The following is a 14,957-nucleotide window of genomic DNA, read 5'->3' as shown; positions in this document are numbered from 1 at the left end:
ATGCTTAGTGTCTCCTCCTTGGTATTCACCCTTTACAAACCCAGGTGTTCATGGCCTGAGAGAAACAGAGCTCTGAACCTCAGACCTTGCGCCCCGGGGCCTGTACAACACCCATCTCACGGCCCAGGTACTCACCTGTCACCTGACCCTGCTTGATTTCCTCTGCGGTGCGGTCAATGAGCACATACAAAGACCAGACCACACAGGTGATAGCAATGACATGGAATGTCACTGAGCACATGATCTTCCTGCGTTCACTGGCAGTCATCTGCAACTTTTCCCACTGGAAAAGACAACACAGAGAGCATGAGGCTCAGACTCAGAGCAAAGGGCCACAGTGGGAGTGACTGCTGCTCACAGTTTTGATCGGCTTTCCTTCCCTCCCACTCCCAGGCCAGATCCATTTGCCCAAACACCCAAAACTACTTTGAACCACTTGGCTTCAAAGAGGTAGCAGACACAGGAACTTTCTGTACAATGAAGGAAAACTGGGATTGAGATGAGCAGTGCCCGCCCATTAGCTAGTCTCTCATCCCTGTAAGCAGACAATGAAGAGCTTGGCGTAGAGCATGTCAGCTGGGACGCAGCTATGGGTAACTGACATGGAGGGATGGAAGAGTGATGAGATCACAACACACTACAATGAGTCACATCGATGCTGTGAAGGGGAATGGCAGAAGCTCTCACTCTTTGGTCCTCTGCTACTTTGGCAGCAACAGCTTGAAATCGATGCTTAAGAGTTCCTGGTACAAGCAGCCTTTGCCAGTGCCATCCCTCTAGGAGCTCATTAACTTACTCCAAACAGATTGGCCTTGTCATTTACTGGTTCCCAAATCAGAAGAAAAGACATAAAAGTAGAGAGAGAGAACAAAGTGTAAACATTCTGCACATCTTCTGCTAATGATGGCCACAGACTATCAGGCTAAGCTGAGAACAGAGCTTCACTGATGATCTATACTCCCCAAGTGTTACCAGATCATGTGACAGATTCACAGAGAGTAGGTCCCAGGAGATTTTGGCCAGGCAAAACCTTTTCTTGAGCAGTTTGCACCTGCCTTCTCTAATACCCAACTGCTTTCTATTGGGATTTTAGAAGTCACAAGATCCCCGGGTTTCCCAACCGAAGCACAGTCAGCATCTTGGTGTCCTCTGCGCCTGGATTCTCTCTTTCCTAAAAGGCCCACAGCTCAACCCTTTCACACTCCTGAAGTGCCCACATTCACGGCAGCCTCAGAGGATACTTTTCTCCATTGGCAATCTGACCCCTCTAAAGCCCTTTTACTTTGCCTGAAAAACTTTCACAGCTAGAATGACTCCGAAAGTCAAACTATTTACAACGCCCTCCACCCGTGAAGATCACTTCTTTCTCTGTGTGCTCCACTGCCAAGTAATTTAGCACTTAGTTGGCTCCATAACACGTGAGTTCCCTAGTGATGCTTTTGACACTGTAAAACTCCTTTCTCCTTCCAAATGTGATCTTTTGGGCTGGGCACAGAAAGAGATATATGAAACAGACAAGGATGAACAAAAAGCCAGTGCCAAGGAGACAGAAGTGACTTAGGGCACCTCCTCATCCATAAACCCTTTCATCCAGCAAATACGTAACAAAAATATACAAAACACGTGGACTGTGCTAAACTGGGTTGAGTGTTGGGGAGTGTGTGTCCTAACTAGAGACACAAAACACACAGTTAACACATAAGAAGGTAAGCACGGAGCAAGTTGTCACAAGACAGCTGGTGGTCAAGGGAGAGAAGAGGGACAGCCGAACAGTCTCCGTGCGAAAGAAGAGAAGCCTTATGAACGAAGGTCGGACCTCAGATATCACTCCCAGAAACAACCATCTACAACGCGAACTCCAGCCCCCGATTTTTAAAGCAGTGACCACGGGTGGCCCAGGGCAGTCTGAAAGGACGGCTCTCCCAGAGTGCCCCTTCTTACGTACTTTCCTCAAAGGTTTCAGCTTGGTCTCCATGATGAACTCGTACTTGCAGAGCTCACAGCAGCGTGTGTCAGAACTCTTGATCCACTGCTGCAGGCAAGCCTGATGCACGAAGTGAAGGCTTCCTGTGCAGTGGCAGGGGGTGATCAGAGGGCTTTCGTCATCGCCTTCACAGTGGCAGATCCTGTGGCGGAAGACAAACTCATCAGTGGAAGAAGGGCCACAGCAGGGAAGATGGTGCGCTACCAGAAGGCCAATTCCTCCGCAAATGAAAGTTCAGAAATAAACACCATAAAAGTGACTATCAGCACAGAGACACACAAGCACAAATGAGAAAAAACACGACTAGCTGAATGTCAGCTTACCATATCAGCAACGTCAGGATGGCATTTGGCAACAGAAAAGGAAGAACAACGGTACAAGAAATGACAAAATAGGCATTTTTAGGGAAAACTTCAAACTTGAAAGATAAAATTAGGCAACAATAAAGACACCTTCCAGAATATAAGACATTAGAGGAAAAACAAAACCCAAATCAGCATCCTCAACTTCAAAATAGTACAGTGGCTTCAAAGGCCACTCTAAGAAGCCTCTCTATGAAGTCACATGTACAAGAGCTACACCTCCCACCCTCTCTTGGAAATCGAGCAGAGATCACAGTACTTTCTCTCCACTTAAAATTCCAAATGATTCTGCAGCTTCATTTCTCTTGGGGACTAATCATGGCATTAAAGGGAGAATTATTAAAGCAGTCCAGTCTTTATTTCCAAGGAAACATCTTGGATTCAATTACTAACCTCCATGAATTTAGGCTTTTGAGAACAGCGATCTTTCTAACAGCTGGATAACAGGTAGGAACAGCTGTTGTGAAGAGGGCCTGCCCCAGGCCTGGCTAGATTGTTGTGTTATTCATTTCAGAAATGGGTTTTCAGATCCAACCACAAGCAATGTAACCGCACATTAAGAAGGGGAGACTAGGGGAGGCACAGGAGTGGGAACATATGAGCTCAAACTGGGCCCAGCAAAGATGCTGTGCAAGAATAATACAGGTGGGAAGTAGAGTTAGGACCTGGGCAAGGGCAGGACACACAAGAGGAAGGAAAGGAGGGAGGGAACAAGAAAGGGAGGAAGGGAGGTATATAGACAGACTACTAGAGACAAGACACTCATAGAGGCAGGCTAGGAAGCTGGGGTGCTACTTCCCTTCTTCCCACATATTCAGGCAAAGCCTACCTATCTTGCTGAGAGGAGTCGGTTTAATATGTGTAGTTTCTGCAGCTTATGAAATTAGCTTCCAAATGGTATCACTGTTTGGGAAACACAATTGCTCTACAGCTGGCAATAGATGTCTACTTCTCACTTTGCAGAAAGCTCACATAGTAAATCAAGGTAAAGCTATGAAGGTGTTAGCAGAGACAGCTGAAGGTGGCCCCTGGTAAACCAACCTGCAGGCATCCCCTGAGGTGGACACGGGAGAGATGGGGGTGCATTTTTCAGAGAGTGGAGAAGGACAATCCAGGTCACTGTCCTTCTCTACTGAGCAGAGGGGTGCACGCAGGACCCTGCTCTTCAGTTTGGCAGATGATGTATCCTCAAAGACGTCGTCATCTCCCATTTCATCAGAACAGAAGTCTGTGCTCCCTGCCAGCCAGCTGGAGGACTTGGCAGTATGCAGATGGCTGGCATGGCTCTCCAGCTCATGGAACCTATGCAGGCTGCTGGCACTTGAGCCACGGGACAGTGAGAACAGGTACCGAAGCAGGCGCTGGCTTTTCAACCTGGCCTCACCATCGGCTTTCTCCTCCAAAAGTGGGATGCGTATGTTCCCTTTGCCAACTTCCCTCTTCGAGGCGGCTGAACGGTTGGTAGAAAGGGATAAGGCCCGCGAGTGTTTGGAATGGTCATGGGGAGGGCAGTGCTCTGCTCCTTTTTCTTTATGATGGAGCTTCTTCTTTTTGAGGGATGGACCTTGAGGAAGCACCAGTTTCCCTTCAGAACAAGTTCTTTCCATGTAGTCAAAGCTTTCCAAAGCACCCTGGGTCTTCTCACCCACATCGCTTAGGGACTTGGAGAATCTGAGTGCTCTTCTGGCCTTAGTATTCTTAGCAGGCCTCAAGGCTTGGTCCCAGTCTGAACTGAAGGGATTTCCCTTTGATGCCCGTAATGTGTCTTTACAGATAACTGTCACAGTGAGCCCTGGCGTCAGAGAACTCTGGCATGGAGGAGCTTTCAAGACAACAGCAGACTGCATGGGACTGTAGTGACAACACTCAGAACACAGTGCACTGGAACTGCACGCAGAACAGTGGGATAAAGCACAGAAAGGAAAAACAAGTTTAAAGAGAGCAGACATCAGAGTGGGGAATGAGACTGGCTCATAACTTGGTGAGCAAACAGCACCTAACACCGGGCTGTTTAGACCAAAGGTAGAAGGATGGAGCAAATGGAAAGCTGGGAATTCCGGGCTGGCACGGGCCACGGGAGCACGTGAAGCAGAGTGTTACCTGCAGATGTCCTGGTTGGATGGTGTGGCAGAAGTGCGAGAGAAGGAAGACACTGGAGCCGTCGTGGGTGCAGGACTACTCCCAGCCTGCAACGACACACCTTAGTCAGTGCTATGAAGAAGGCAAGAGACCCAGACACAGTCTCCTTGTGATGTCAGCGGGTGGAAAATCAAATGACGTCTGCTGTCCCACTTCTCTGAGGGGAGTTTGTATGAGTTCTTTGTTGTGCTTTGTTGAGACAGGGCCTGAAACTCACTATATAGGCCAGGCTGCCCTGAACTCAGACATCAGCCTGCCTCTGTCTCCTGAGGGCTGGGATTAAAGATGAGTACCAGAGGCCTGTCTGGAACATGCATCAAATCCATACAAGGCTAGGCAAGAAAACTCTAACCATACTTTTTCCTCACCTGTAAAGAAAAATATAGCTAAGAGATATTTTAAGACCATAAACCACACTTCCAAGCTCTGAAGATTCAGCAGTTTTCCCCCTTAAGCAAATACATAAACTTCCTAGTAAGTCCGGAAACCAAGTCCTATAAGGAACCCCAGCAACATGAAGAAAAGCAGGCCAGGTGTCTTCCGGCCAGCACTTGTCTTCACCTGGTTCCTGAGACAATGCTCCCCAAGGCTGGCAAGTCGTTTCCTCCCTGAGCACCTTACACACAGAAGCAGAGTGCTGAGCCTCAAAGCCTTACTGACCTGTCACAACCCTGGGCCAAGGACCTGGCTGAAGAGGAGATGTGGCAGACGGGGCTTCCCAAGAAATCTAATCTTAAGAGTTGAGGATTAAGAGACATACACAAGAAATTCAAACTTGAAAAAACTGTAATGAGCTCACAGGACACAGCAGAGCCATGAATAGCAGTGAACAAGCCAGAAGGAAGGAAAAGACTAGACAGAGACGATTTATTACAATGAGAAATGGATGGAGAGAAACAGGAGCCGGAAGAAGGGCCAAACTAAAAATGTAAAGCCACTGAGGTTCCGTAGGCATCAGCGAAACCCATTCTCTAGCCTTCAGGACCCTGGCACCTCTCACACACCTTTCTTTTTCTGACAATGAGGACACATGCTTAGTGTGAAACCTGCAAGGTCTTACTGTTGTACAATTCTCAGAGGCTCTCCGCAGCCCCAGATGGCACAGGCCAGTTAGTCCACATGGTCCCCTGAGCTGATCCAAAGCTGGTGTCGAAGAGACGGGCGAGGCTGCTAGGCACTGTCTCACAGCACTTGTCGCGTTTACAGCATCTCTACACTGTCTTCCCACAGTGGGTCCTCCTGCTCCAGGCTCCCAAATGCCGGGACTACAGGTGTGTGCCACCACGCCTGGCTTACAGCAGGAGAAGGCACTCTACACTGACGATGACTGATTATGGTGTGCAGGCCATGACTGTTTATTATTGGACCCAGTTTATGAGCTGTAGTTCTGTGGAACCAGCAGCACAGAGGGCTTGCACCAGCATCAACATGAACACATGAGGTAATGCACTGCACGACAACATTCAGGTAGCTACAGTGTTACTAGAACTTTCCAGTTGCATCACGATCTTTGGGATCACTGCCATCACTATTCTGTCCACTGCTGCTCACAACATCACTGTATGGCACACGCCTATGAGCACATCCATGCCTTCTTAGAATAGGGAGACTGAGTGACAATCTGCTCAGTGAAACCCAACAAGCTGCGGGAAAAGAATCATGCTCCTTAAGTAAATTTCCATCTCTGTTCACCTTACTGAGAGCACACCCTGTGGTTGCAGGCAGCTCCTCCCTGGCCCACAAATGACTGAGAACTAGCCTCACTTTCTGAGTGCACACTAAGAGGATACACTCATCTTGGTACTCCACCAATGAGGCATCAGCCATCCAAACAGCACTACCACCTCCCAGAAACTGTCTTCTGTCCTCTACTGCCAAAGTTCAAGCATACCAGTCTGGAAAGAAGTCTTGTAGCACAAAATTAAACATCTCTAATCTAACTCAATCTTAAGAAATTTGACCCAGAAGCTCCATGTTAATATGGTATATGTAGATACTGAAGTCACCGGTCTCGTTCTTTAGCCTATCGGAGTCATCAAGTAATCTCCACTGCCCAGCTGAACACATACACAGACACTGGGTATTGTTCTAGTTAGTCTCTTTGTCAGTTTGACAGAATCTAGAGTCACCTGGGAAGAGGAAACTTCAACTGGGGAAATGCTTTTATTAGGTTGGCCTGTAGGCAAACCTGTGGGGACATTTTCTTAGTTAATGAGTGATATAGAAGGCCCCAGACTATTGTGGGCAGTGCTACCCCTAGGCAAGGTAGCCCTGGGCTGTATAAAAGAGTAGGCAAGCCAGTCAGCAAGGTTCTTCCATGGGTCTACTTGAGCTCTTGCTCCAGGTTCCTGCTCTGCTTGAGTTCTTGGTTGCTGTAAGATGAGTAACTCTTCTCCCAAGCTGCATGGTTATGGTCTTTCTCACAGCAATAGCAAGCAAACTAGACAGGAATTGGTACAAGGATCATAGGGTATTGCTGTGACAGATCTGACCATGTTGCTTTGAGGAGGACTGCGAAAATGCTTGGAACTTTGGGAGAGCAGAGCTGTTAAGATGAAGGCCTGGATTGTATATTGGAGAGGAAAGGGCCATTCACAGGATAGCTGGAGTTAAGAATCTGTGTTTTCTGGTCAGCCATTACTGAAGAATCAGCTGTGATCCACAAGAGACCAGAATCACTGAAGTGAAACTTTTGCTTTACTAGGAGCTGAAGAACCAGAAAGGACTAAAAGAAACCAGATCATTGAGGTGAAAACTTCTGGGAAGCATTCCCTCATGATGACCACAGAGATGTGTGGTCCAGAGATGGTCAAAGTTGTATCTCAAATGAGTAGCTGAACTTAATAATGTATTAGACTCTTCCAGATGGTACAGGTTTTGATGGCATGAGGGCTGCAAGGTTTAAGGGGCTATGGACAGTAGCTGGCTTGGCACTGTGTAAATCCAAACAGGGCACTGATGAAAGTACAGCCTCAGTTGCAGAGGAGACACCAGGGTTGAAGGGGTCATGAAGAAAAGTTAAAGTTTAGCACCATGTGGCAGGGCTGAGGTCCTGAAGAGAGGCCAGGAGGCCTTTGCTGAAGATGGAGTCCATGGAGATGCCGGGACTGTGGGATGACAAACAAGAATAACGGCAGGGTGGGGGCAGCTAGCAGAGCCTATGCGACAAGCTGCATGTGCTGCTGATGGCAGAGCCAGTGAAACAGAGCAGCCCAAAGTCCTCTGGAGCCCGAAAGATAGAGCTCCACTGGGCTACTTACGATCTGTACTTGGGTTTTGCTTCAATGGGTATTTTAAAAAGACTTTGGATATTTTAAAGAGACTGAACTTTTAATGTGTTTGAATTTTTAAAGACCCAGACTTTTAAAATTATATACTATGTTTTATATTGTGATGGCAACATGGTATCTTGAGAATAAAAAAGAAAGAAAAGGTTATGGCTTAATAGTAATAAATTAGTAAATCAATTTAACAAGGGGTCAACTGTGCTGGTTAGTTTTTTTGTCATCTTGACATAGAGTCATCTAAAAAAAAAAAAAGAAAGACAATTGAGAAAATGCCTTCATCAGATTGGCCTGTAAGCAAGTCTGTGCGGGCATTTTCTTGATTAATGATTGATATAGGAGGGCCCAGATCACTATGAGAAGAGTCATCCCTGGACAGGTAGCCATAGGCTGTATAAGAAAGCAAGCCAAGCAATCCTTGAGAGAACAAACCAATAAAAATGTTTCTCTATGATTCTGCTTGAGCTCCTGTGTCCAGGTTTCTGCCCTGCTAGAAGAGGCCAGACTTCCCTGTTATGATAGCATAAGGGACAGTATGCTATCAGATGAGGTAAATATTTTATTCCCCTAAGTTGCTTTTGGTCATGGTCTTCCTCACAGCAACATTAATAAATTAAGACAAGCATATTCTTTAAATACACTAGTAGACAGAGTTCTTAAGAATCTAAAGTTTAATTTACTTGGAGATATGATAATAACAAGCCCAGGGCAGCCTCTGACACTTCCCAAGATTTTTCCTGAAATAAAGTGAGAAATGGGTCTCAGGACACTAAGTTCTCCACCTCATGTTGCATGGGCCTATGCACCATCCTTCTTTTTTTCCAGCATCTTCAATCCATGGCAGTCACCAAAGGCCCCATCCACCCCTTAGAAGCTCCTCCTATGATGAGTTAAGCACACAAGGTCTGTGGTACCAAAGCTTTACAGTCAATCACACAGGGAGGCAGACCGAGACCTATTTTAAAATGCCCGCACTCCTGTAATTTCTGGTATTCTCTGCTTTCTAGTCCCCCGACCACTTTGAGACTGAAAACTCATGAGTCAGCTCTGTTTAGCTGCCACAGCAAAGGCCAAAAAAATATCATGAAGGCACAGCACACAAGAGAGAAATAATTCTTCACTTACCCCACCCCCTTGAAAACGTGGTGGAAGGCCCATGTGTATTCACACCCTCACTGCTGTGCAGTAACCTCGTCTGTGCTGTGGGTCAAACTCAACTGGGGGTACTGACATACAGACAAAAGCTCCACCCCACAAGGGATAGAAGACAGAGGGAATTACCTAGTCAGTTCCTCTGTTAGCTTAGAAAGACAGGAACCAAATTCACTTTGCTGGATTGTGAAAAATTGGACTGTGGAAGAGATGAGGTCTAATCTGGAAAATTGTATCCAACCAGGGCCAGTGTCCTGGGAAGAGGTGAGTTTCATTTGGAAAGCTGAAGTCAAGAGAAATACCTGCCATTCTCCTCTCAATTCCAAATAATGCACGCCAAAGGGGTATAATGGGGGTGACCATATCTATGCATACACAGAGAAAGGGCATGAGGCAGAGCTAGGAGGCAGGAGGACAGAGCCTGATAACAGAGTCTCAGTCATGCAGGAAGCAACAGGCTGCTGTTCACACACTGTGAGGCCTATGAACTTCCTATAGAATCCCCATCTCAGGAGCATCACAAAAAACTCACAAAACAGTCTGAGCAGTGCGAGTTCTAATTGGTGTTAATAATAAAAACAAGGAGTCAGTTATTAGGGGGTGATGTAGAAGAGAGCAGCGGGCCACTCCCCCCCCCCCCCCCCCCCCCCGCAGCCACTGGCTAGCTTTACCCAAATTAATTACACGGAAACTGTATTTCTTTCAACACTGCCTGGCCCATTAGCTCTAGCCTCCTACTGGCTAACTCTCACGTCTTGATTCCATCTCGGAGAGGAGAGCTATGGTGACTGCACGAATCTGCTTCTTCCTCCCAGCATTCTGTTCTGTCTACTCCACCCACCTATGTTCTAACCTACCAGGCCAAGCAGTTTCTTTATTAATTAACCATTGAAAGCAACAGATAGATAGAAGACACTCCCACATCAGGGTGAAAGATGAAAGATCGGAGAAACAGAGCAGTCAGTCACTAATTCTCACCTCTATCGAATCCTCAGACTGAATGGGCGATCAAGTCTCTAGGAGTCCTCAGACTGGAAGCCTACAAAACCTCGGACTGAATCCTGAGCTCCTGTCTCCTCCCACCTTATATTCCTCTCTCTGCCCAGCCATATGCCTCCTGTCTCCATCTCCCTTGTGCTGGGATTAAAGGTGTGAGCTACCACTGCTTGGCTCTGTTTCTCTTTTAGACTAGATCAATCTCATGTAACGCAAAGATGGCCTTGAACTCATAGAGATCCGGCTGCCTCTGTCTCCCAAGTGCTGGGATTAAAAGTGTGTGCCACCACTGTCTGACCTCTATGGCTAACTAGTACGGCTAGCTCTACCCTCTGACCTCTGGGCAAGCTTTATTTGTCACAAACAAACAAAATAATCACCACAGGTCTGTGTCTGGCAGCAGACACCAAGAACAGCAAGACAGTGGCTGTAGTTCAAGACAGGAAAGGCATGAAGGTAAAGATGAAGCCCAGTTTTTATTTAGGAAAGAAGATGAGTCCTCTACTAACGGGCCTGCCCTGATTCCATCAACCATCTCTTGAAAAATATTACAAGGTATTTTCAGCAGGTAATACCCAAACCCCAACAAACTTCCAAATGACAAACACAAAAGTGTCTGCTCTTATTAGATCACAAACTTTTAAGAAAAAATGCCAAGCTACTTAGTTATTATACACAAATGAATTCAATAAATACTTACGTCCCCCAGTAAAAACAAGAAAACCAGCCAGGTGTGGGCATGTGCTTGGAAACTGAAAACCAATTTATTTACACATCAATTACCAAAATGCCTTTCGGTACTCGAGCACTCCTCTAAGGCCATGCACACAGCCCAAGATGATCTCGCTTATCCAAAGGCAGCTATGGGAGCACATCTCATGTTTTAGAAAGCCTGTTTATCAAAGGCAGCTATGGGAGCACATCTCGTGTTCTAGAAAATCCTGTTTATCAAAGTACCTTTTAATTTGTGTTTCCTTCTCAGGAAGTTGCTAAAGGTTACTGTCCTCCCACTCCAAGCTAAAAGGTAGTGATTTGTTGCTAAGCACCAGTTCAGCAGGCCTGACTTCATAAGGCAGACCCAGCCCCACTGGGTATCTGGAGTCACTGAGATTATGTCTCAAAAAACTCAGTTTAGTAAAATTACTCTGTGAAAGCCAATGCTTCACTGTCAGAGGCTCCTTTCTATAAATAAATACCCAGTTGTACCCATCCTAAACAGTGAGCTACAATTAAAGAAGAGGCCACTCTGTGGCTGCTCTGATACATACATCACGGCTCTTGCTGGAAGGCTGTGCCAAGAACCAGCCTTCGCAAGAGCAATTAACTAGTCTGGCCATTAAAAAGTGAATAGATACAATATAGAATTCATGGGGGAGAATGTGTAATAAAGAACTACTGAATACAAAAGTATTTCTATTATAAATGACTCAATGCTGCCTGGCAAGTCGCATTAACACTGAGTTCTCTTCTTTCCTGGCCTGTTGGTACCCAGTCATGTGGACAGCAGTATGTCTCCAGTACAATGAGAGCCATAGGGCAGAGCACAGAAAGAAGAAAAGCTGCAGCAGAAATGCTTGCTTAAGACTTGCCTTCCTGAAGTCTCCACAGCTAGACTCTCCACAAAATAACAATATTTATAACAAACACCAAAGGTCACACTTTCTGAGCAAAGATGCTTCATAGCTCCAGAAACTAAAGCTCTGACCATATAAAGGTTTAAAATCATCAGTGATGGGTTTGATCAAAGGGCTTTGTCTGTGTATGTATAGATCACTCAAAAGGACCTTTCACTAATGGAGCTTTCTTTAAACAGTTGTTTTTTTACTACCAAGAATAATTCTTACAGAGTTTTGGGGTGGTGGCAGAAGAGGTTTTTGACTCCAGAGTCCTCAGTGTGCTCTGGGATGACTTCACTGAACAGACCACCAGAGTTCAATCATTTAAACAGCAGGCCAAGGACCCCAGGAAACAGCTCAGCCAACAGTCAAGTACAAGGAACTGACTTCTATTCCTAGAGCCTATAGCACTGGTAGGAGGAACTTGGCGTTATGGTGTTCTCTTCTAATCCCACCGCTGGAGAGGTGGAGACAGATGATTCCTGAGGCTGACTGGCCAGCCAGTCTAGCCCACTTGGCAAGTCTTAGGCTAGTAAGAAACCCTGTCTCAAAAACCAATATGGACAGCTCCTGAGATGTTAACACCCAAGGCTGTCCTCTGCTCCGCCACGTATATGCACACTCATGTGCACTTGCACACATGTGAGTGTGCACACACACTAACAATTATTACCAAGTTGGTGTAGGAGTTCCTTATGTTTGTGTGTTGCTTTCATTGGTTAATGAATAAAGAAACTGCCTTGGCCTAGTTAATAGGGTGAAATGTAGGTAGACAGAAAAAACAGAACTGAATGCTGGGAGGAAGAAGGGCAGAGTGGGAGAAGCCATGGATCCTCTGCCTCAGATGAATACCGGTAAGCCACAGCCATGTGGTAATGCATAGACTAATAGAAATGGGCTAAATCAAGAGGTAAGAGTTAGCCAATAAGAAGTTAAAGCTAAAATGGCCAAGCAGTGTTTTAATTAATACAGTTTCTGTGTGGTTATTTTGGGTATAAACTAGCTGGGCTGCAGGGACAGCCTCTCCATAAAACACTTAGCGCCCAACATGGGGCTCCAAGTTCATCGAGAGTCCATATCTCAAAATAAGCTAGGGCAGAGAGCAAAAGAAGACTCCATGTCACCTCTGATCATCATATAAGTGCAAGCACACACAGACACACACGGTATAAACAGATGTTTCTAGAACAATGTCAACTGTCTATCATCTCTGTTTAAAGGCAATAACTAGAAAATATTAAAGGAAATCAAACAAATATGTGGTGATACTTTGTGTTTTAACAAATAAAGCTTGCCTGAAGATCAGAGTACAGAGCTAAACCACTATAGGCCAGGTAGCTGTGGCACACAACTTTAATCTCAGGACTCAGGAGACAGAGGCAGAGAGATCTGTTTGTTCAAGGCCACCCTGGGTTACATGAGATTGACCCAGTCTAAAGGAGGAACAGAGTTCACACAAAGGTGATCCTAGCACTTGGGATCCCATGCCTTTAATCCCAACACTAGGGAGATGTAGACAGGAGTGATATGTCTGGGCAGAGAGAGAAATATAAGGCTGGAGGAGAATCTCAGCCTCTTCCCTTTCTAAGAGTCCTCTCCATAGGTAAGTATCATATGGAAATCTTTCTCAACCAAAGGCAATGTCCAGGACAGTCAAGTACTGGAAAAAAAAAATCTTTTTTTTTTTTTTTTGAAAAAATCTAAACTCATGCAATTGTCATGAAGAGACAGGAGCTCAGTGCAGTGTGAGGTTTGGTAGAGACAGCTGCAGACTGAGAATCACTCTGCATTCTGAGGATAGGATCACCCCTTCTGTCTGAGCATTGGTAGAGACAAAAGGTCTTTGCAGTGGCTGTTCACACTGCTTCTCTGATCCTTCAGCTTTCACTTTATTAAGAACAATTAGAATTCGTGCTACACAAATCAAGGTTCAAATTCATTTAGATATGCTTGTCAACTAACACATTACAATAATTAAAGAGATGAAATATGTCCAGTCTAACTTCTGCCCAAGAAGGGTATATAATGCTCAAGGTATACAAATATAATTTTGCAGATCTCTGAAAATAGTCTTTAGTGAAGTGCTGGCCTTCTGCCACTTTTGGGATAAGAGAATTCTAAGGAGGCATCTATGCCAAGGTTCCTACTCCCTTCTCACTTAACCAAGTTCTAGAAATTGCGTCACCTGGAATAGGGGTTTCCAGGGCCCCTTGGGGCAAAATAACATTTGCACTTGGGTGCTGCCCTTTGCACATTATATACACAAATTGAAATCACGCCAGGAAGTATGAAATCATGTCAAGATCTATCAGCAGAGGCCTCTTTGATTTGCTGACCTAGGCTAGTTTCTGGGATCTAAGGCAATTTCAGCTGAGCAAAGTGTGCTCAAGCCTTCTTAGGAAACCACAATCTTTCTCTGTAGGATGTTAGGTCGAGGGATAGTCGTAGCCAATACAGGCTCATAGTTTCCAAGCATCTGGAATGGGTGCCATGAGAGTTACTGCTGCCTGTCACCTGCCACCTGAAAGCTGAGATTCCCCAGTGTGTGTCTGACAACTATCTTTCTATCACAGTTGAACAGACTTGGTTGACTCTTTTCCCTTTTGCTTTAAGTATCCCCTCTTTATCCATGTCTTCCCTGAACACCTCTTCTATCTTGAGTTTCCTATCATCTCTATCTCTGTCTCTTCCCTTTCTAAGAGTTCTCTCCATAGGTAAGTATCATATGGAAATCTTTCTCAACCAAAGGCAATGTCCAGTCAAGTACTGATCAAAATCTGAGCTCATGCAATTGTCACAAAGGCTATACTGTGCTTAACTGTCTTAACAAGCAAGGACAAATCTTACAGTGGAGCAAGACAACCTGTAGGTGGTAAGGTCATGATGGCATAGGACTGATAGCCACTTTATCGAAGTCTGTGTTTAGTACATTGTTTCCAGTTTCCAAGGCTCTCTGGCTTCCAAGTAACCGCCCCTAACAAGAAGAGGCTCTCTACCACAGTCTCCCAAATGCCTACCTCAGTAAGAGCTCTGTCTTATAACGGGAAGCATTAAGACAACTAGGGAGTGACAACGACTTCCTCCGTATGATAACTTGAGAAACATACTGTGTAATAGATACATTTTCATTCGAGGTGGCAACTAATGATTCCTAACTAAATGTGTTTTCCGACATTATAAGCTGATATAAAATTCTGAGTTCCTCAATCATCTGACAGCAACAAAGGAAGCATAAGAGTGAAGAGAGGCACAGACGGTGTATCTGATGGCATGGCTCCAAGCTGTGCTGACCTATCAGAGTAAGGAATCCTTGCCAAGGTGAGAAGAGCCAGGACTACAAGGGTCCCGCAATTCAGTACCCAACAGTACAGAAGCATTTGTTAACAAGATTTTTTTCTAATTGGTGTATATTCGTTGTAAATTT

At 45.5% G+C, this 14,957-nt stretch overlaps 1 protein-coding gene across 5 annotated transcripts in view; it reads right to left on the bottom strand.

Moving 5' to 3' along the window:
- Window positions 1–14,957, bottom strand: part of Marchf8 (membrane associated ring-CH-type finger 8) — a 76,638-nt gene that overhangs the window by 3,762 nt on the left and 57,919 nt on the right. For 4 of the 5 annotated variants that reach the window (XR_005972932.1, XM_041636998.1, XM_041637003.1 and 1 more), the window contains exons 4-7: window positions 4,447–4,532; window positions 3,388–4,233; window positions 1,946–2,126; window positions 136–283 (exon numbers count right to left, since the gene is read on the bottom strand). Coding sequence is in view for 4 of the 5 variants with exons in the window: in XM_041636998.1 (XP_041492932.1) it covers window positions 136–283; window positions 1,946–2,126; window positions 3,388–4,233; window positions 4,447–4,532 (1,261 nt within the window). In the remaining variant the exon portion in view is untranslated. The remainder of the gene's footprint in view (window positions 1–135; window positions 284–1,945; window positions 2,127–3,387; window positions 4,234–4,446; window positions 4,533–14,957) is intronic. The other variant, XM_041637022.1, reaches the window with a different exon arrangement.

The sequence above is a fragment of the Microtus oregoni genome, unplaced genomic scaffold (assembly GCF_018167655.1).
Source record: "Microtus oregoni isolate MIOR12 unplaced genomic scaffold, Mior012 000002F_ref0000024, whole genome shotgun sequence".
NCBI classification, from domain to species: domain Eukaryota; kingdom Metazoa; phylum Chordata; class Mammalia; order Rodentia; family Cricetidae; genus Microtus; species Microtus oregoni.
The sequence above is the reverse complement of the archived record's forward strand: the minus strand, read 5'-3'. Positions and strand labels throughout refer to the sequence as shown.